The sequence below is a fragment of the Dipodomys merriami genome, unplaced genomic scaffold (assembly GCF_024711535.1).
Source record: "Dipodomys merriami isolate MVZ:Mamm:240054 unplaced genomic scaffold, mDipMer1.0.p SCAF_68, whole genome shotgun sequence".
NCBI classification, from domain to species: domain Eukaryota; kingdom Metazoa; phylum Chordata; class Mammalia; order Rodentia; family Heteromyidae; genus Dipodomys; species Dipodomys merriami.
In genome coordinates, this window is record NW_027206268.1 from 2,844,490 (window position 1) to 2,867,429 (window position 22,940).

A 22,940-nucleotide genomic window follows, 5' to 3' on the forward strand; every position below is an offset into this window, starting at 1 on the left:
TCCATGGGCAGAATCTGAAAGGAGAGAGTTGACAGCTGCTGGCGACTCAGGCGGCTGAGATCTGAGGGTCTTCAGTTCGAAGCCAACCTGAGCAGGCGAATTGAAGAGACTCTTATCTCCAGTTCACCAGTAAGAAGCCGGTAGTGGGGTGGGAGGGAGGGAGGGGGGTGAGGCGGGTGGCGGGGAGCACAAATGCAGTGATCAGCCTTGAACAAAACAGCTAAGCAAGAGCATGAGGCCCAGAGTTTGAGCCCCAGATTATGAAGGAGAATGGAGACCAGACATCTTGTCAGAGTCGGGCTTCCTCTTAGGAAATGGGAAGAGGTACCCCCCCCCCCCACACACACACGAGCCCAGGTGTTGGAGCCGTTCTGGAGACATGCCTTTCTCAGGTATAATTTCTGGGCCTCAGTTCCCCGGGGCGGGGGGGTATACAGACTGGAACAGAGAACCTCCAAGATGTCTCTCTGAGGGAGACCTTGCAGACAAGACCCTCCCCACCCCCACCTTGGGCATCACACCTAGGTACACCTGTCTTCACCCCCCTCCCACACATCTGCAATACTTTGTATCTGCCTTGTTCACTTATAGCCTTAAGTTATGCACCTGCTGAGTTCCTTCCCCTCCCTCTCCCCCCCCCCCCCCCGCAGATGTGGAGCATCTGAGCTCCCCAATATAGATAGCTCCCGTATCTTCAGTAGGCTCAGCACAGTTGTGGATACCAAAGGTCCACTACTGGAAAAAAAAAAAAAAAAAAGCGGGTTGAAATAGATCAATCTTAATTAGATGTGTGGGTTCCAGATGTTTCAGTAATGACAATACTAATACTGTTAATAATAGCAACTGACGTGACTTAATTCCTCTGTTTATCAACCACGGGCTACACCATTTGGGTGTACGATCTCATTAATTTCCTTCCCCCACCCCTTTTCCTTTGGAACTGCTGTTTTTCAGATGAGTCTTAGAAGTGCGCTTGCTCGAGGATTGTCGGCGTGGTTGCCATAATCTGTCAGGAGTGGGGTGGGAGGTCGTGGGTTGTTCCACCAACTGTGTGTGCCTTCAAGTCCCGGCTCAGAGTATCTGAACGAAAGCCTTCCTGCCTTTTAGCAGATTCTGAGTCACACAAAGCTGGCAACGGATGTGTTTGTGTGTCGGGGGAGGCGGGAGGGCATCTCTGTCCCAGTGGCACAACCCCCCGGGGGGGGGTCTTCCAGGAAGGTATTACTTCATCGTTACTCATCTTCCTCACCAGTTCCCCTTGAGGAAAGGGGAGGGGATGTCTAAGAATTCCATTGTGGCCATAGCAATGCACAAAGTTAGCAGGGCCAGCCTACCCAGCACCTCGTGCCAACGTGGAATTCATGTCTAAATTCAGAGACTGGAAGGTTGGCTTTATTAAGATTCCTGACAAAGGAATCCGCTTTGGGGGCTTACCAATCTTCGGCAGATTCCCCCCCCTCCCCGCTTCCTCCCCCCCCCCCCCGTGATTACTCAAGAGTGTATTATTGCCAACTTAATGCCTACAAATATACTCTTCTGCTTCCTGCCACCCACTCTGCCTCCCCATTCTTTCTTGCTTTTATAAACTCATGTGGCCAAAATCAGATTCCGATTCAGGAAGATTCTATCCCAAGCTCGCAACGCTTGGGCTGCCCTCTGGACGACTCCACAAGGATCATACTTCACCCTCCGAAGCCACCATGACAACCATGTCCCCTGCGGCTCCAACCTCTCTCAGGTACTCCTGCAGGCTTTTGGAGCGTCCATCCCCAGAAAAATCGGGATCCTTCACGGCCTCCTCCTGCTCCCAAGTGGAAAATCACAGCTCAACACTTCCTCCCATCCTTCACTGGGACTGGATTTCCCCAGCCCTCTTCACAGAACATGTTCATCAGTAGTAACCGTGGCAACAGATCAGACAGGCTTCAAAAGAAAAAGCCTGTCTGTGTGTAATTAAGAAAAAGGAGGAAGCAGCCGTGAGAACAGGGAGCTCAGACAAGGGGTCCGTGGTGCTGTGTCCTTGGTGCTTGGCCATCACCAAAGGCGCTTTTGTTGACGCAGAGAGAGCAGATTTTCTTCCTCCCTTCTGGCCTCCCTTTCTCCCTCCTCCCCTTTTCTTTTCTTTTTAAAAACCTCCTTCCCGGGGAATGTTGCTGGGGTCCCACAGATTCCGGACTGATTGAGAGTCTCTGCAAAAGAGTAGGGCCTGAAACCGAGCAAAAGGGGCAGAAAGTAGCCCTAGCATCTTCCTCTAGGGAGAATTTCTACCAAGGCCAGACCTGCTATGGTCAGGCTCTTCATTGCGTCTGGAGAGCGGCCGGTCGGCCTGCCCCTGGGAACGTGCTCATCTCTTCAGAGCACAAGCACACGGACGCTGGGAGTCGTCACTGCAGGTCGAAGCCCGAGCGGGTCTGATCTGGAGCCTGCTGTCTGGGAATGAGGGACAGATCTCAACCTGGCTGGTATCTGTGAAGGCCAGCCAGGATCCTGTGACCTCACAGCACTGATTCTTACCTGAAATTACTGCCTTTTTTTTTTTCCCCCCCGGTGGTGGGAGAAACAGTCCCCACGATACTGGAAGATGGCCAGTCCTGTTGTTGTTTCTGTTTCTCAGAGGGCTTAGAAGAGTGCAAGGAAAAATTTTAAAGGAGCGTGTGCAAAAAAAAAAAGAAGGTGAAGGGAAGGAAGGAGGGAGGGATGAAGGGAAGGAAGGAAGGAAAGAAGGAGGAGGAAGACCAAGGAAGGAAGGCAGGAAGGAAAGAAGGAAGTATGAGGTCCCAGTCATTGTGGCTAGAACCCTTTACCACAAAGGGGGGTGAGGGGAACGCACCGCAGGGCACATTCTCCTTGCTCTGTAAGTCTACTCTCAGGAAAGGCCTTTCCATGTCTGTGTTTGCTCACTGGAGGAAAAGGATCCCATCCGCCCACCCTTGGATGCAACCACCCCAGCCCGTCCCCACGTGCGCATGGACGCGCACACACACTCTCTCTCCCTCTCTCCCTCCCCCTCGCCCCCTCTCTCTCTCCCCCTCTCCCCCTCTGCCCCTCTCTCTCCCCCCCCTTAGAAGCACCCATGAGTTCCAGAGAGGCCTTTGATTGTTTCCCCTGGGAACCCAGTTTCTAAATAATCCCAGGAATGAAGTCTTCCCCGAAACCCGTTGCTTTTCCCTTTCTGAGCAACTGGAAGCAAAAATGAACAGACAGGGAGCCACCACTTCTGGGTGGCAGCTCCCAGGCTACCAAGATGTCTCCAAACCAGTTTTTTTTTGTTGTTGTTGTTGTGGTTGGTCATGGGGCTTGAACTCTGGGCCTGGGCGCTGTCCCTCAGCTCAAGGCGAGCGCTCTACCACTTGAACCACAGCACCACTTGTGGTTTTCTGAGTGGGTCATTGGAGGTAAGAGTCTCACAAGCATTCCTGCCCGGGCTGGCTTTGAACAGTGATCCTCAGATCTCAGCCTCCTGAGTAGCTAGGATGACAGGCATGAGCCACCGGCGCCCGGCTCGGTGGAGAATTCTTGAATGCCGTTTTCAAGACTTCATGGTGGGGGGGAAAAAAAAGCTTCCTGAATTCTGCCCCGTTGCAAATGCGTATCAACACCGCGCGTTTAGCTCAGACCTAATGGGCTTTATATAGCACAGTAGTGATTTTCTTTCATGTTTTAATGGAATCCGATTGAATATTTGCTCGCTGCTCTAGCCTCTTGCCAGCGCCTGATTCAACACCGTCTCTTCCCCCGCTGCCCCCCGACCTTGTTGTTATTCTCTGCTTCTGTACGTTGGCATTTGATTCCCGTCTCCAGCATGAACCACTTTACACATGTCTCCCTTCAGCTGGCGACAGTCACGTGTGTGAATGCTTGAATGCATTACTATCTGGAGAGATGGCTCTGGCAGACCTGCCATTTGGAAGGGAGGAGGAGGAGGAGGAGGAGGAGGAGGACGAGGAGGAGGAAGTTGAGGTGGTGGTGGTGGAGGTGCAGGTGGAGGTGGTGGTTGCTTCTGGGCAAGGTTCATTTCCATTCATCCCTTAGGCACCAGCCTGTTTTTAGGGATCGTTTCTCTAACTTAATCTTGAAATGCCCACCCCCGTGACTATTCGCCGCAACATCTCTCTCTCCTACAAAATAGTCGCTTTATAGAAGCCGTTCCCAGGTGTATGGGACCACCGAAGAGAGCTGTCCAGAAGGAGGGCACCATGCTCCCTGAGTCCCGGCGAGCCCAGCTTCTTTGCCCGAGGAGTCAGAGACGCTGGGGAGCCAGCCTGCGGCCCGTCGGGCTTCCAACGTGGCTTCATTTCGTACACACCACGTCATCTGCAGCCAGCTTCCTCTGTGGACTTCAGTGTGCCTCCAGATGCCCATTCTGTCTTCCTAGTAGGATTCTTGGTTGAGGGTGTGCTTGGCGTATGTGTGTAAGATGGGCGTTGAGTGCGTCCACGTGCGTTCCGACATGTCTCCTGTATCTTGGGGCAGTTGCGTGAGCCTCTCCTGTCCAGCCTTTCCTTCTGGCCTTGGCACCCCAAAGTGTGTGCCCTGTGGAGGTTCACGCCTGCTTCGGTGCTCCGTGACACCCCACGTGGCCCTGCAAGCACCAAACAGATGTCACGTTGTAGTTTGGGGGGGACAGAAATAAAACCCGCCGCTCACATCCTTCTGTTTGACTCCTCTGGTCAGAAATAAAGCATCTGTGGGGATGATTGACAGGGGAGTTTGGGGTAGGTTCTTTTCACAGCCAAGAAGACTTGAGGTGTGCGTGCATGCATGCATGTGCGCACATACGCACACGCAGGTTGTGCTGGTACTGTGGCTTGAATTCAGGGTCTCATACTCTTACTTGGCTTTCAGCTCAAGAATGGCACTTGACCACCTGAGCTCTACTTCCAGCTTTTTTTTTTTTTTTGTCGGCCATGGGGCTTGAACTCTGGGCCTGGGCGTTGTCCCTCAGCTCTTCAGCTCAAGGCGAGTGCTCTACCACTTGAGCCACAGCACCACTTCCTGTTTTCCGAGTGGTTTATTGGAGATAAGAGTCTCACGGACTTTCCTGCCCAGGCTGGCTTTGATCCGATCCTCAGCTCTCAGCCTCTGGAGGCGCTAGTAAGATGACAGCTCTGTGCGTGGCAGTAGAGCGTGTACGTTTACGGTTAAAGAAGGTGAAGGACGAAAGGGATCGGGTCACCAGCGGCCGCCCAGAGACGCCGTGGTGAGTTGTCCGGCCTCACCGGCTCTTTCGGTGTGTCTCCCTCTCCAGGTGTCCCCTCGGGTCCCCGAAACGTCATCTCTATCGTCAACGAGACGTCGATCATTTTAGAGTGGCACCCTCCGAGGGAGACGGGCGGGCGGGACGACGTGACCTACAACATCATTTGCAAGAAGTGCCGGGCGGACCGCCGCAGCTGCTCCCGCTGCGATGACAACGTGGAGTTCGTGCCCCGGCAGCTGGGCCTGACCGAGTGTCGCGTCTCCATCAGCAGCCTCTGGGCCCACACCCCCTACACCTTCGACATCCAAGCCGTCAACGGGGTCTCCAGCAAGAGCCCCTTCCCCCCCCAGCACGTCTCGGTCAACATCACCACCAACCAGGCCGGTAAGCCCCGGACATGGCTGCAGGCCTTGTGCGTCTCGGGCGGTGGGGGTGGCGGGGCTCGGTGGGAGGGTGACATTGCCTGACATTGCCTGATACCCTTCTCCATCGGCCTTCGGGCCCCGCCTCCCACCAGGGGCCGGGCCTGTGTGGCCGTGGAGTGGGAGGAGTCTGTGGTAGTGGGCCAGAGCCTAGAGCATTGTCTCCGGCCCAGCACAAGAGCAGAGACGGATGTCCACGTTAGAGCAGGACCTTTGTGCTCCACATCCAACCAGGCTTTCAAGACATGCTGTTTTGGAAAGGTGGACGGGGGCGTGGACAGATGGGTGGATGGATGGATGGATTGATGGGTGGATGGATGGATGGATGGATGGATGGATGGATGGATGGATGGATGGATGGATGAGTGAGTGGGTGGACAGACATCTGGACAGCTGGAACTTCAGAATGGAAGATTCAAAGCAATTGCCCCCAAATCATATGCTAAAGGCCATACTGTCTCCATGCATTTTGTTTTTGTTTTTCTTTCAATGAAACCTCTGTGTTTCAAGAGGGAATCTTTCCTACTGGCTGGCACGGGTGCATGCTGCAGTGTCACGGAGACCTCATGTTGGTGGCCACGGATCCCGCCGCATGGCCGAGTGCATCCCTGCAGCACACCCCAACAGAACACACGCTTTCTTCTTCCCTCTGACTCTTCTGATCTCGTCTCTTGACCGTGTCTCACCCATCTGGCAACCCTCCCGAGAGGGGACACACGGGTAGTCGGACGCTGCCGGCCTCCCGCCAGCGACGCTCATTCGCGGGAGGACTCACGGGGACATACACGGCAGCATTTCCCAAGCTTGGCATGCTGTAAACCCGTGGCCAGTACCAAGGGAGCTGGGAGACCACAGCCTGTCCCCCCACCCCAGTCCCCTGCATCCGTACGAGGCTGCAAAGGGCAAATGCACGTCGCTTCTGCAGGCAATGGAGGCAGTGGAGCATGATCTTGGAATTATGGATTGTTCTCAATCAGCACATCCTAGATGGACAGCTTGTTAGTCAAGTAGCAAGAGCTAACTCTCCCTCTCTATCTCTCCCTCTCTCTCTCTCTCCCTCTCTTATCGGTGCCTCTCTTCTCTTCTTGACTTCCCCTTTCCTGCTCGATCCTTTTCTCTTCTTCCTCGCCCCGTTCCTAGACTTTCAGCCTCTTTTAATACCAGGCATCTTTGATGACAGATGATTCTTGTGGGGGGCGGGGGGAGGGTTTCAGCTGTCAGAACTGAGAAGAAAAAAAAGGTGTGATAGGAGAGCATAGCTGTCCAGATGGCTGTGTTGTGTGTGTGTGTGGTGTGTATATGTGTGTGTGTGTGCATACGCGTGCACCCGTGTTCATGTGGCACGTTTGTAGGTGCGTGGTCACGTGTTTGCGTGCGTGCCTGTAAAGTGAGGGAAATAAGGGGTGAGCGTGTAGAAGCTTCCAGCTTGCCCTGGTGCCAACGGGGATAAAGGTCGGTCAGTCTGTCTTTTCCCAAGGAGAGGGGAACGGTAGTTGGTGCGCAGCCGCGTGGAACCCCGCCCTCCCCGCCCCCCCCCCGGCTTTGCTAGCCATGCTTCCCTTGGAGAGTTGAAGGCAGAAAACCGGTGGAAATACTTTAGTGTCCCGGCTTCTGGGAATAACAGTCTTGCCAGGCTGTCACGTTATGCTGGGCTTGGCTGTCTCCCTCCCCCACCTCCCCCCTTCTCTCTCTCCCTCCCTTGTCCCCTTTCTCTCTCTCTCCCTCCCTCCCTTCCTTTCCCCCTTCTCTCTTTCTCTCTCTCTCAGCATGTGCGAATAAACCTGCCACTTACATCAGTTTGCTTTTTACTTTCTCCCCCCTTCCCTTCCCTTCCCTTCCCTTCCCTCCCCTCCCCTCCCCTCCCCTCCCCTCCCCTCCCCTCCCCTCCCCTCCCCTCCCCTCCCCTCCCCTCCCCTCCCCTCCCCTCCCCTTCCCTTCCCTTCCCATTCTCCAAGCCTGCCCATCTGCTTGGCAACTTCCTGGGCTACTGTGGTGGGGGGGGTTGCTTAAGGGCTCTTGCAAGGGGACCCCCGTGTCACCCACTGTTGGATATATCAGTTTCTATTGCCACCCAACCCCCCCCCCCAAACCTCCCTCCTGTCCTTTGTTCTCTTTGTAACAGGCCTTTCAGTCCTAATCTTCCGGCCTCGTGGTAGAAGCCTGCATGATCACCCCCCAATGCTATGGATTTCTCTTTGGGTAATTCAGAAAGCTAATTATCAATGAGAAGAAGGATGTGATTTTTCTTTTGTGGTGCATTATAAAAAAAAAAAAGTCAGGAATTGTGAATTGTTTGGATAAACCCTAAACTCATGGACATGCAGTGAGGTCCGGTGAGGTCCGGGTCATCTCCCCCCCCCCCACCCCCATATCCTGGCTTCACACATGAGCCATGTAAGAGCCTGTGACCATCACTAACTTCATGTGTGGTCCATAAGTATAGGCAGATGGCTGGTACACAATTTGACCCATAGCAATCATTACAGTCAACCTGTAAGAGTTCATTGAGTACCTACTCTGTCCCTGAAACTCCAACTCTGTCACGATTGGATACTGTCGGGTGGGACCTCACCCAGGAATAAGAGCGCTGGTGACGGTTAGAGCTATCTCCCGGTCTGCGTGTGCCCCGTGAGCTCATGCAGAATTCTGGAACATGTCGCGCTCGTTTTGTCTTCATCATTAGCCAATGATGGGCAGCATTGTTTCTCAGATAAGGAAGCCGAAGTGGAACGAGATATTGGAGAATCTAAGGTGGGAGGAAAGCCTAGATCATCTAGGATGGGAGGAAGGTCAGCAGGGCACCACCTCGCTGATTCTACCTTCCCACATCCCGTCCTCAAAGTGAGTAATCCCTCTGAGATCCCCACTTTATAGTCCCTGAAAATAGATGTCTGTTCATGGGTGTAATGATGAGGGAAGAGAGTTTGGAGGTTCTGCAGTGATCCTTCAGGTCACTGGACTCTTCACTCAGAAGCAAGCATGATTGTGTGGTATATACAATGAATTCTAGGCTGCCTTCTCCCCCTTTCGTTCCCTTCATCTATCCCATTCCCTATGTTACACCTCCTCCCCCTTGCAAGTACCCATTTCTTGGTACTTACTTTATTGGGTTTTTGACTTCTTCTTCCTAAAGAATTACACTATTTGAGCTCTCCATAGAGTCTATTATACGTCAGCTAATTCATTTGTAACCACTTGCATATCACCCAGTGCGTTTACTTATAGCTTTATAGGCACATTTTGTCTGCCACAAATGAGGAAAACCATGCAACCTTTGTTTCTCTGGGTCCGGCTTGCTTCACGTAATATAATTTTTTTCAAGGCTTTCCATTTCCTTACGAATGCCAATATCATTCTTTCTGGTGGAGTAGAGTTCATATATATATATATATATATATATATATATATGTATATATGTTTATATCTCACATTTTCTTGATCCATTCATCCACTGAGGGGCATCTGGTCTGATTCCATGTCTTAGCTATGGTGACTAATACTGCAATGAACATGGTTGTACTGATAACTTTAGTGTGGCTTTGTTTGTGCTTTGTTGGATAAATGCCCAGGTGTGGAATTGATGGCAAATAGGGTAGTTCTATGTTTTGTATTGTTTTGTTTTGTTTTGAGAAACCTCCTTACTGCTCTCCGAAGTGGCTGAACAAGTTTATATTCCCACCAACAGTGTGATAGAGTTGCCTTTTTGGCCATATGCTTGCCAGAATTGGTTATTGTTAGTTTTCTCGATAACAACCCATTCTAACTGGGGTAAGGTGGAATCTCAGTGTTGTTTTGATTTGCAAAATTAAGAAACATAAGGGAAGGGGTGTAGGTCAAAGGGGGAAGAAAACGTTGCAGGGAAAATACAGATCAAGATGCGTTGTATACATCAACTGCTTTGTTAAATGTCAAAAAAAAAATAATTGAATACATATCCTAAAAAAAGAAAAGTGAGGGAAGGGATGGGTAAAAATGTTGGAAGGAGTTACACTGACCAAGATGCACTGTATTCATAAACTGCTTTGCCGGATGCCAACTCCTTCGTACAGATACTTAAAGAGAATCAAACTATGCCAAAAGAAAGAAACAAAAATGACTGGGAAAACATTAAAGGGTCTGACGAGTCGTAAGATGACTCCCAACCAGGGGTACAGGCGTGACCCCTCAAAGGCCTTGTGTAATTTGGAAAATGTGCAGAGTAGATCTTTACCAAGGTTACATGGCAAAAACCAACAAAGGTCCCTACCATTTCTGAGCACCAGGGTGCCCACCCACCTAGAAAAATCCTTGGGAAAGATAGGAGAGAACCGATGAAGAAATCAGGATGCAAGGTGCTTTTAGAATCTGCTGGGCATCTTCCAACCAGAAAATATTATTCCTGGGTTTCAGACTCAGGTTGGTGGTTATTTTATCCTCAGACAGATAAAAAAGAAAAAGAAATCACCTTCTGGTGGCACATGTCATTTATAAGCCCCTCTCTAAGCTACCGCCTCATAGCTGGGCTGTTTTTAGTTGTCAGAAAAAAAAAAAAAATGAATGACAAACTTCAGTTCTCTCCTCCGCTAACTAGACTGAGAGCATCAGCGTTGGTGTCTGTGTGCCAGAGAGAGACCAGAGGAGAGCTTGGAAGAAAAAGAATGACTCCTAGCAATACATGATTTGGAATTATCCGAGCCAGAGAGAATGAAGGCAGAGGCCCATGAGGCCGGATACATAAATGGAAAGCAAGCAAGCAGGACCGGGCATACGGCAGTAAGGACTGGTAGCAATGACAGGAAACGGACAAAACAGATAGAGTCAGTAAGTGTAGCCAGCCCTGAGAACTGCCTGGTTTTATAAGCGGAAGCATCCAGATTTAAAATATTGACAACTGATTGGGGGGAAAAATTAATGTTTTAAGCACATAAGAGCCAAACAAATCTAATTCTGGATTTGGCCTGCTGACTATGACTTTTGACCTCTGAGTTTGACGTCTAATCTGATTCGCCCAGGCCTTAATGATGGGCTGCTGTGTTGTTCAGTTGTTTTGTTTTGTTTTTGTCGGTCGGTCATGGGGCTTGAACTCTGGGCCTGGGCGCTGTCCCTCAGCTCAAGGCGAGTGCTCTATACCACTTGAGCCACAGCACCACTTCTGGTTTTCTGAGTGGTTTATTAGAGATAAGAGTCTCACGGACTTTCCTTGTCTGGGCTGGCTTTGAACTGTGATCCTCAGATCTCAGCCTCCTGAGTAGCTAGGGTGACAGGCGTGAGCCACCGACGCCCAGCTTGTTCAGTCTTGTTCTATCTGGAGGCAGGCATCTTCTTGGCTTCTTGGTCTCATTGGAGGTGGGGTGGGGGAGAATTCCTGGTATTGGTTTCCTTCTCTGCTCGCTGCAGGACCAGAGCAAAGTTTCATAATTGCCATAATCCTTCATTTCTTGACTGTCCAAAGAAGACCATGAAACCCGCTTCTGTGACAAATCAGTGACAAATAAGACAGTGGATGAAAACAAAAAAATCTCTTGAGATTAGCATCATTTCCAAGAATGTGACCAGAGTAGTGAGAGAGCAATTTGCTGAACTCTGTCTCCCTAGTCTGTTTTCCTCTCCCAAGTTTCTCAGTCTCTTTGTTCGGGGACTGACCTCATCTGTATCTGATAGGAAACAGGTATCCATCCGGCCGTTCTGTGCTGAGAGGAATAGGTACCAGAAGAGGGGGAGGGACAAAGTCGGCATCCCAGTGAGCATCCCAGTAAACGTGGGACCAGAGGAGCACCTGTCTCCATTGTATGTTTGGAAGAAGCGACACGTGAACTCCATCTGTATGATTTATATCCGTTCACGTGTGGCCTGAGGTGCTGTGTGTGGCGTCTATTCCTCATGTATACAACACAGACACAATCCTATTACCTAATCTCATCTAAAAACACACCCCCCCAAATGGCCTTGCTTCCGTTAATAGCCTACTGATTGTCCATTTTTAAGGCATGTTTGAAGTTCCCAGACAATTAAGGTCACTCAGCTACACGCTTTCCCCAACAAAAGAATTACCCAGGCCATCGATTCCTCGGAATTCGTCGCCTAATTTGCATTATTCCTTGGTTAAATATAGTATTTGCATGCATAAAGAATAATCTTTGACTATGAAAAGGAATTTATGATATTGCAATATATTGAGCTCTTTGGAGGAAAGATATTATGTAAATCTCAAAATTAAATATTAAAATAATATTACACGCTGCCGGTGCGAGCCGGGGGGGGGGGATATGTAGAGTGTTAAGATTCCCATATGCTAGAAACCAGTTCATTTCTCAAGGCTGGTCTCGTTGGAAATTAGCGGGGAGAATTTGTTTCAGAGCAGAGCAAAGAATTTGGGGCAGAACTTTAAAAAAAAAAAAAAAAAAAGGGACTGGGATGACTTTAAAGCAAACTTGTGGTGGAGTGAATAGAGAAAGATTAAAAGCAAAACTTAGGCAAATGAGATTTTCACCGTTCTTAATTCAATTTCATAGCTCATTTCTTTGCTGTCTTCTCAGTGTTTGTTCTAGAAAGGTTATTTTTTTTTTCCTGGTTCCTAAACCCTGGCATGGAGGAGGTACCCGGTAGCTTCGGAAGGGACCTTCCTGTGGGACACCAGTCCGCGCTGTGTTATCGGTGGGGCCGAGGGCGTAGCCTTGCTTCGGGCTAGCATTATAGATTCCAGTCTCGGCAGCCTTGAGATTCTCCATGGCATAGTGAGACCCCCCTAAAACTAGATCCAGGGGTGAGAAACTACAAAGTGTGGGGCACATAGAACCTTCAAATATAGATACATACATATATATTTATATATATATTATATATATATATATATATATATTATATATATATATATATTTGCAGCCTGGCACCAGTGGCTCACACCTGTCATCCTAGTAACTCAGGAGGCTGAGAGCCGAGGATTGTGGTTTTAAAGCCAACCCTGGGCAAGAAAGTCCCATGAGACTCTCGAGATCTCCAATGAACCAAAAATTGTGCTGTAGCTCAAGTGGTAGAGTGCTAGCCTTGAGCGCAAAGGCTCAGGGGCAGCACCCGGGCCCTGACAAACAACAACAACAAAAAGCAAGCCGGGCGCAGGTGACTCACGCCTGTCATCCTAGCTACTCAGGAGGCTGAGACCTGAGGATCTCAGTTCAAAGCCAGCCTGGACAGGAAACTCTGTGAGACTCTTTTTTTTTTTTGGGGGGGGGGGGGGGTCCGGTCATGGGGCCTGAACTCTGGGCCTGGGCGCTGTCCCTCAGCTCTTCAGCTCAAGGCTAGCGCTCTACCACTTGAGCTACAGCGCCACTTCCGGCTTTTTTCTTTTTGCTTATGTGGTGCTGAGGAATCGAACCCAGGGCCTCAGGAATGCAAGGCAAGCACTCTACCAGTGAGCCACCTTCCCAGCCCCTCTGTGAGACTCTTATCTCCAATAAACCACTCAGAAAACCGGAAGTGGCGCTGTGGCTCAAGTGGTAGAGCGCTCGCCTTGAGCTGAAGAGCTGAGGGACAGCGCCCAGGCCCAGAGTTCAAGCCCCACAACCGACAAAAAAAAAAAAAAACATATGTTTTTGGTCCCCAAGTACATGTTTAAATTAGATAGAGTGTGGTGATCTGCTTATGTCCTGGCGATCCACAGGTGTTGTCTTAAAAGTCCCACATCCACCAGATGAACCAATGATCTTCCTCCTAGGGAAAAACAAAAACAAAACCCCTGGATGATGATGCTTACCACGGCTCCTTGGGATCTTGATATCCCCTCAAAGGAACCCAGAGAGACTCAGCCACACTCAAAGCTGGCTGAACTTTGGAGCCATTCACTCAACGCCACCTTTATGACCACCTACCATGACCACAGTCCCCCCCCCATCTCAGATCAGGAGGACCGGCATGTTACCCAGGACTTGGGGGCTCCTTGTCCTCCCTCCATCTTGTGCCTGATGTGTGGAGCCCCTGGGTGCCCCTGGATCTACTGGCCGGGGGCCGGTGTGTGGGATGGAGTTCCGTGCGATCGTTGGAGACCTCATTCTTACAGAGAAGACCAGTTGGGTTATGAACTAGCCGTCTCAAGTCTAATGCTCTTGGTATCCGGTTTCCGTTCTTCCCGTGGTCTCCCCTTTATCAGGGTCTTTCTACGTGGGGCTAGGTTGGGGTTCAACCCATACATCCTCCCCCACCCCCCACCCCCGGTATTTTTGAGACTCGGGGCTTTCCCAGGTGGCCTGTCTCCTCCTCACCCCTCCCCTCCCCATTCCCCCCCTATCCCCCCCCCATGGCTGTTCATGGGAACCACTCTGCAGTGCCCTAGCCTGCCCCCTGCTGGCAGGGGCTCTGCGAGGGGACCCCGGGCCCTGGGATGGCAGCTCTCTCTCTCCTCTGTCCACCTGCGTGCCAACCCCGCGCCCGTCATTTTCCCAGCGCCATCCCCGCTAAACAGGCAGGAGCACCAGGGGTTTCTGAATGCGGCAATTAACAAAACAGTAATCAAGCTAAGTGTTTAATTTCAGAAAATTAACATCTTCTCCGAGCGGATGTGGAGGATGAAAGGGGTGTGTGTGGGGGGGCAGGGGAAGGCACATCAGATGTTCTGGGTAAATAAAGGCAAAGGCTGGACCGCACGTGTGTTTCCCCCGTGCAAGGGGGTGGGTATTTGCCAAGGCCCCAGGCCTCAGGGATCAGTTTGCTTCTGAGAACAGACAGTCAGGACATGAGCTATAGGACAGACAGACAGTCAGGACACGAGCAATAGGACAGACAGACAGTCAGGACATGAGCGATAGGACTGAACACTTGGGTTTTGAAAGGATGCCTTTCTCTTTTTTCTATTTTTCTTTCTTTCTATTTCTCTTTCCTCATTTCCTTCCTTCCTCTCTTGCTGCCTTCTCTCCCTCCCTCTCCTCCCTCTCTCTTCCCTCCCTCCATTCCTTTCTTCTTCCCTGCCTTCCCTCTCTCCTCCACCCCTCCCTCCCTTCCCTTTCTCCCTCTCTTCCTTCCTCTCTTCCTCCCTCCCTCCTCCTTCCCTCCCTCCTTCCTTCCTCCCTCTCTCCTCCCTTCCCTCCCTTCCTTCCCCCCCTCCCTCCTTCCCTTTTCTTCTTTAGGGTCATAAAGGTTGAACAAATACTCTCTCCACCCATAAGAGATCAGGAATACAAGAGCCATGTCACATACCCTGTAAGTTTATGTGTGTTGTTCTGTGCCAGTCCAGTCTGTACCAGCACCAAAGGTAACAGTGAGATGCTGGGTGCGCATCCACATTGGATGGCCCTGTTTCCTGAGAAATCCTCCCCTGGAAAGACGAGATTCCCCGCCCCCCCCCCACTGTGTCTCAGCTACTCTGGGTGGGGGGGATCCCCTTAAACCAGCTAACTTCACAGTCGGGGGGGAGGGTGGTTTCACAACCCAACGGTGCCCCCCTCTGCAGGAAGAGGTTTGCATGTGGAGATGGAAGTCTGTGAGGAGGTGAGCCAGTCGTCCAGGCCCTCCTTGTAGGTAAACTGAGTACCGAGAGTATCAGAAAAAGAAAAGGCAAGGTCAGAAAGCAAACTCCAACAACCAGAGGACTTTTATTCCAGGAGTGAAAATCTGAGAGGGACACCAAGAATCTTTCAGGCAGCCTGACTGACGGAGCAAGAGGACGCGGTCCCTTTCCCCGCCGCCCGCCACCCCCCAGCTCAAGGCAAAGTCTGCAGCCAAAGCAAGCAAGGAGCCACAATAAGGGAACACAATGAGAAAAATAATTAATTCTGCTTTTGTATTCATACCCAATCTCCAAACTAATTGCTTATTTGTTTAATCTACTTTGACCAGAAGTGTTACTGCACCAAAAATATTTAATGAGTCAGGCATCCTAATGTAAAATGCACGCATATTTGCGCAACGAAATGAATTTTTAGCAACCGAGAAAGAACTTGATCTGAGCCGGGCGCGGGTGGCGGCTCACATCTGGCATCCGAACTCCTCGGGACGCTGAGATCTTAGGATCACGGTTCAAAGCCAGCCCAGGCAGGAACAGTCCATGAGACTCTTATCTCTAATGGACCACCAGAAATCCAGAAGTGGTGCTGTGGCTCGATGTGGTAGATAGAGCGCTCGCCTTGAGCAGAAGAGCTCAGGGACAACACCCAGGCCCTCAGTTCAAACCCCACGGCCCACAAATAAAGAAGAGTAAAGAAAAGACCTGCCCTCCAAGTAGAACCGACCCAGTAGTTCCCTCCCAGAATAGAAATGTCAGCAGAAACGCACGTCTTCTGTACCATTGTTGCTCACAGGCCTGCAGCGCTTAGCTGTTAGCGCATTACAGATTTTGACTTTGGTCTATGGATGTGTTTGATGTGAAGAAGGAAACCACCACCACCAAAAGACCGGCCCCTCCCGGCGGCACTTCATACCCAAGCTGGCCGGTCAGCCATTCCCTTGGCCTTCTAGATCCTTCCAGAAGGATCTGAGGCCCCAGTGGGTCTCCTGGAGACGTCTAGTTCTTATCCTCTGTTGCTTTCCAGAAGAACACAGCAAGCAGGCTCTCCAGAGGAGTCACAGGAAACCCCTGCTTCCTCAGCCTCCAGGGAGCCCTGCTATGTCTTCAAACCAGCCGGCTGCTCCCTTCCCAGCTTCCCCACCAAGAACGTGGTGAACATGTTTGTCCCCCTCAAAAGTGTCTTCATCCTGTGTGTGGGGGGGCTGGTGGGGGGAGAACTATGCCCAGGCACCGATTTACATAGGGTGAGCCCTCACCTCGGGACTCTGCTCCATCCTTGAAGAACGCGAGAGGCCTGGGGTTCATCTTCACTAAGCAAGATGGCGCACCCACGCACGCGGTAAAAGCAGATGGCGGAGTCAGAAGAGGAGTTAGCTCCCTACGACATCTGTAGGACACCATCTTTTTTTCCTTTCCGATCGTTCCCAGGCCCAACACCGTAAACCTGCTGTCCCTGTCCTTCACAACTGAAAGACGGAACCCACTCACACCGTCAACCTGCCAGGGGTCCGTCTTACACAGAGCAGCGCCTATGCTGGTAAACACGGTTTCCCGAGTCTGGGATGTATGCGGCTCAGACTGGCGCAGCGGCATCCACTCTGTAGGCCGAAGCACCCCTCCGTAGCGAAGGGTCAAGGAAAGCGACTCCCACTGCCGCGCCCCCCCCAATGCACTGTGGGTGGTTATGAGAAGAACAGCCCACCATGGATTCTTTTTTTTTGGGGGGGGGGGTCCAGTCGTGGGGCCTGAACTCTGGGTCTGGACGCTGTCCCTCAGCTCTTCAGCTCAAGGCTGGCGCTCTACCACTTGAACCACAGCGCCACTTCCGGCTTTTTTCTTTTTGCTTAATGGGTGCTGAGGAATCGAACCCAGGGCCTCATGCGTGCAAGGCAAGCGCTCTACCACTGAGCCACCTTCCCAGCCCCAGCGGCTTTTTCTGTGAGCCTCCCGGGAGATTTCAGACAACGAAGTTCCCTTAAATCGGAGAGACCATTTCTCCTCCAAGAGACTTGCGAGAGCTTCCGCGTGGGCTAAGGTGAACAGGAGTCGATCACGACCCACGCACGTCTTCCTTAAGCTGTGACACGCGTCCGCACAAAGCCGTCCCTGGCGTAATCCCCGCCGACAGCAGGGGCTTGCTGAACTCTAAACCCGGCCATTTATTTATTTTGTATCTTCAGTCGTTTCATTCCAACAGAAAGACTCAGCTCGGAGCGCACCTGCCTTCTCGCTCCATTACTTGTTTGTTTCTTTCAAATTACTTGCAGCTACTTCTGACATCACAAAGGAAAAGCGTCTTTTAGGAACAGGATAAGCCATACAGTCATGCCCCGGATTCTCAAATGGCCGGTGGTGAAGAGCTGAAAGAATTATTTAGACACCCCCTTCCCTCTCCCCCCCCAAATCAATGAAGCGATTATGAAGCAATCTCCACCACACCAAGATAAGGCTTTGGAATTTAGTAATTGTCCTTGAGAAAGATGTCTTTTTAAAAAAACTCTAAAAAAGGAGGTTAATTCATTCTCACCTTTTGGAATCTGAAATGCGTAATTGCCGGGGAGCAGGATGGTCCCTTCCAGAATATCAAGACAAGGAAATGATGAGGGGGAAAACTTGGACGCGCGGCTGTGGAACTGAACTAAAGGATGGAGAAATGTGTGGCCTATGGGATGCTGAGCTGTAACAGCAGAGTCTCCTCACGTCTGGACTCCAGGGTCTAGATTTGGACTAACTTTTTTTTCTTTTTCTTTTTTGCCATTCACGGGAACTCGAACTCAGAGCCCGGGCGCACTCCCCGAGCTCTTTTGCTCCAGGCTGGTGCTCTACCACTTGGAGCCACCACGCCACTTCCGGATTTCTGGTGTGTCCCTTGGAGATCAGAGTCTCACGGACTTTCCTGGCCCGGGCCGGCTTTGAACCTCGATCCTCAGATCTCGGCCTCCTGTGTAGGTAGGATGACAGGCGTGAGCCGCTGGCGCCCTAACTCTTTGCCAGATAATCACACCACCTTTGTAGACACTTGCCTGCGTCTCATGAGATTGTGGCTCCCCAAGACCCTCTCTGGGGTCTTTAACAATGGGAGTCTGGCTGAGGATCGGGCTCCGTTGCCTCTGTCCACCACTGCCCGTGACCACCCTCTTGTCACTGGTGGGGGGATTAGGGGAGGTGGCTGGTCTCCGTGGATGCATAATCCTGGTCCCTGCTGTGTTTGGAACCCCGGTGGATTTCTCGGCGATCATTACTCTGGTTTGGATCCCGCCTGCCTGGGGCGATCATCTTTATTTCTCTTAAGATGGGGCTGCGGGGCACTGTCGATGGCGTTTAGATTTCTTGAGTTGCCTCCGTTTCCGAACAGCTGTCTTTATGATGCCTTCGCCGTCTTCTTCCCAAATAGCCCTACGCGAATTCTTTCTCCTTACCTTTCCTTTAACAACAACAACAAAAAGCACCTGCATACGTTTCTTTGCTAAACTTGAATGATCTTGTGATGTTTGTTTTATTTTTGGCGTTTTCCCTCCCATCAGTGGTAGGATGTGTAATTGGGTGACGCTCTGCGCTCGCGTCCAGAGCAGAGCCGGGGCCCCAAGAAGCTCTCTCGTCCTTGGAGGAGGATGGAGCAAAGACGATGTTGGACCCGGACTGTCTGTTGAGATCCACATCCGGGTTGGAGGGTACATGGGGGGGGGGTCTCCTCTTCCACATAACCTTCCTATCTCTCTCTCCGCCGGCTCAGTTTCCTTCTAGTTTGGTCTGAAGCTTTGCTAGCACGTGAAACACGGAGCCCTAGAGGGGCTGGGCGTGTGGGAAGCCCGCTTTCATCGCCGGACGGACGCAGGCCGCCCTTGGGAAGAGGAGGCAGCCCGAGCGCTCTGGCTTTCTCCCCTGGGCTCATCCCATCCCAGCTGAGATAGGAGGCGTCCGACCACCGCATCAGCACCGTCGATCACAGAGGCACGGACGGGCAAACTCCTCCCGGGTCCCCGAGCGGGGGAATTGGCTGCTGGGGGAGGTCCGGGTCCTCTGTAGCAAGGGGGGACACGCGTGGATGTGGGTTGTTGGTCATCTCCGCAGCACACCGCCCTCGGAAGTCCCTGCAACATCTGTCCGTCCCCGCCATGGTTACAGCAGGCCTGGCGTGGGGTTTGACCAATAGGTGGGCTTTCGATTGATGGCAAAAAGGAATCCAGGGAAACCTTCAGGCTATGAAGATTGACCTAATCTTCAGGATATGTCCCTCAGACAAAGCAGAGGAATGCACGTGACATTTTCATACATATGAACACTTTGTTGTTGTTGTTGTTGGTCGTGGGGCTTGAACTCAGGGCCTGGGCGCTGTCCCTCAGCTCTTCAGCTCAAGGCTAGCGCTCTACCACTTGAGCCACAGCGCCACTTCCAGCTTTTTCTGTGTATGTGGTGCTGAGGAATCGAACCCAGGGCCTCATGCATGCAAGGCAAGCACTCTACCACTGAGCCACCTTCCCAGCCCTGAATTACCTTTTGTAGAGGATGACGTTGCAAACAGGTATTCCTTCTTTTCTGATGCCCTCAAAGTGGTTTCGGGAAAGACCCCACTGAATCATTCAAAAGTGTAGTGCCCTCGGTTATGTAATTTCTGCACTTTCTCTTGCAGTTGGTTTTCTAGTTTGGTTCTGTTAAGATCTGATAAGATCCCACGTATCAACATTAATGTTCGTGTTTTCCTTAAAGACTTATTCCTAAAAATGGTACTTTTTAGAGAGACGTCTGTGAGCTGCGGAGAAGAATGTCTCTTGTGTAGTTGATGGAATTGTCTCTGATAAGTTCACTTGATGTACCGTGTGGTTTTCCATTGATGTTCCTTTATTGGGTTTTGGCCTGGATGACCTATTTATTGGTGAGAGCTGGGAATGAAAGTTTCCTCGTTGGGTCTTTTTTTTTTTTGTTGTTGTTGTTGTTGCTATAGCAAAATCTCTGAGTAAAAAACAAAACAAAAAAAACCCAGAAAGATAATTTACTCGCAGCTCACCGTTTGAGGGGTCTCAGCCCTGGTTTGGCTAACTCCGTTTGTCAAGAACCTGCATTGCCCATACAGAAAGAATTAACCGCAGGAGGGTGTGGGGTGTAGGAAGGCTGCGTGACTCAGGGTGGCCAGAAAGCCGAGAGAAAGGAAGGGACAAGATACAGCCTTCGAAAACACAACCCAACCCCCCCCCCCTCATTGACCCGTTTCCTTTAACCCAGCCCCGATCCTTAGTGACATCAATCTCTGATAAGGCCAGGATGCTGATTCCATTCATGGAGCAATATGATGATGAGATCAGAGCCCTCGATCCCAATCGACATCCGGTGTATTTACCCGTTTGGAACACCTGACATTTCTTCCCAGTGACATTTCATATCCAAACCACAACATCCTCTACTGTTGCAGTGGGGTCTTTATCTCTTTCTAGCCTGTAGTGTGTATACTGCTCCCTCCTCCTCTCCTTCTCCATTTACCTGTGTAGATATATAAATATATAGATAGATAGATAAGATGCATCTCAATATATCTCTCAACATATGTAAATATATTAAATATATATGCTAAGTTGTTTCCTTTATCAATATGTACGATACTGTTCTCGGTCTGATTCGTTACTTCTGAGTATAGCTCCGTCTGCTTGCTTTTGGATTTCTCTCTGTGTGTGGAAGGGAGTACTAGGGGCTTGAACCCAGAGCCTCGTGCTCTAAGTCAGTCACTCTCTACCACTCGAGCCAGGCCTCAGGTTCCTCTGTTTGCCTGGTGATAACTTCCCACATTTGTTCTCTTTCAGTCCGTGTGAGTATTTCTTTACCAGCGTGGAGGGTTTCTTGGAAGGAACAAAAAGTTGGGTCTCTCTCTTTTTTTTTGTTTTTCTTTCTCCAGCCAGCCAATCTGTCTTATCACTGGAGAATTAAAAGCCTCTACCTTCAGGGTTATTACGGAAAGATACCTTTTCAGTTCCTAACATGTTGCTGTTCTGATGTCTGCTTTGTCCCCGTTTCTCATTTGCTTTTCTACTCTTAACGGTGAGATTTATTCTTTCCTGCGCTCTCGTGGCTCTGTTTATCTCCCTCTTTGGTGTCTAAGAGTCCTTTAAGTATCATCGACAACGCTGGCTTAGTGGCCATAAATTCCTTCAGCGCGTGCTTAACCTGGAAGGTCTTTATTCCTTCTTCCGATCTGCAGGGTAACTTTTCTGGCTTTGTAACCTATTTTCTCTCAGGGCTTGAGATACAACATTTCTACCCGCTTCCCGGCCTTGAGCGGTTTTTCTTCTGCTAGGAAATCTGCTGCCTTTCTGACAGGGTTGCCTTTGTAAGTGAGTTGGTGCTTAGGTTTTGTGTGGTTTTCCGCGTTCTGTCTTCCTGCTATTTGACTATTACATGACGCGAGAGGGGGGTTTTCCGGTCAAGTCTATTCTAAACGCCTCCCCTGCCTGAAGCGTCCGTGTCTTCCCCAAGAGATGGGAAGTTTTTGCTGAGTACATAATATCGACTTCAACGCCCTTCTCTGTCCCAAGCACATGAAGCCTGGTCTTTTTCCAATCAAGTCCTGCGTTCACTCCCTCCCATCGATTCCGCTAGTGCATTCCAGGACTTGCAAAAGACGATCCTCTGCGTGGCTCACCACCCTGCGTTCCTGGTTTGTATTTTACCTGACTCAGCAGCAGCATCGTACGTAGTTAGGCCTTCTGGGAACATTTATCCAGCACTTGTTGAACATTGGTTTTGTTGTTGTTGTTATTTTGTTGTTGTTGTTACTGACTTTTATTGATCATGGGGCTAGAACTCAGGGCCTGAGCGCCATTCTCTGAGCTCTTTGGCTCAAGGCTAGTGCTCTACTACGGCTTTGAGCCACAGCACCACTTCTGGTTTTCTGGCGGGTTCATTGGCGATAAGAGTCTCATGGACTTTTCCTGCCCTGGCTGGCTTTGAACCGTGATCTTCAGATCTCAGCCTCTGGAGTAGCTAGGATGACAGGCGTGAGCCACCGGCTCCCAGCTCAACGTCGGCTTTTAGGTAGGCGGTAACATTCTCCAGGCTTTCATTCTATCTCATCGGTCTTTTCTTCCCCAGCCCCCTCTTTGCTCGTCTCTCTTCAGTTCCTATACCTCAGAACCAATTCCATTCTGCCTGTACTCTGTCCATTTCTCTGCTTCCTCCATCTCTAAAATACCGATGGCTTCCAATTGTTTATTCCAATCTCGAGCTTACATATGCATAAGCCTACTTAGCATCTACCCAGAGACACCTTAGGATGCTCAAACCCTAACAGATCCAAAGAGTAGAACACCTCATTTTACCTTCCGGACTTGTGTCTGCTTTTCCCTGATCTCAGTTGGTGGCAGCCCCACCATTCTGGTTGTTCAAGACAAAAACCCCATCTCAGATCTATGTAAAGAGACAAGATGCAGATGTTCGGCCGCTTTTGGTGGGATTCATCCCAATAAAACTATCATCAAATCGAAAATATCATGTGTCAGAAAGTGCATTTAACACATCAGACTTATTTAATCTTACAGCATACAGAGCCAGTTTTTAAAACTTTTTATTTTATTTTACTTTACTCTCCAGTCCTGGGGCTTGAACTCAGGGCCCAGACACTGTCCTTTAGTCTCTTAGTGCTCAAAGCTAGTGCTCTACGCCTTGAGCCACAGCGCCACGGCTGGTTTTTTCTGAGTAGTTTGCTGAAGGGAAGAGCCTCATGGACTTGTCTTGCCCAGGCTGGCTTCAAACCACGAACCTCAGATCTCAGCCTCTCGAGTAGCTAGGATGACAGGTGTGGGCCATCAGAGCCCCGCTGGTAAGTTTGTGTCCTAATGTGTAATTCATGTATTCGCGTATC

General features: G+C 50.5%; 1 protein-coding gene across 2 annotated transcripts in view; it reads left to right on the plus strand.

The window, feature by feature from the left end:
• The window catches only part of Ephb1 (EPH receptor B1), a 337,284-nt gene that overhangs the window by 237,807 nt on the left and 76,537 nt on the right, over nt 1–22,940 (plus strand). For both annotated transcript variants that reach the window (XM_070005466.1, XM_070005465.1), the window contains one exon: nt 5,249–5,584. In XM_070005466.1, coding sequence (XP_069861567.1) covers nt 5,249–5,584 — 336 coding nt within the window. The remainder of the gene's footprint in view (nt 1–5,248; nt 5,585–22,940) is intronic.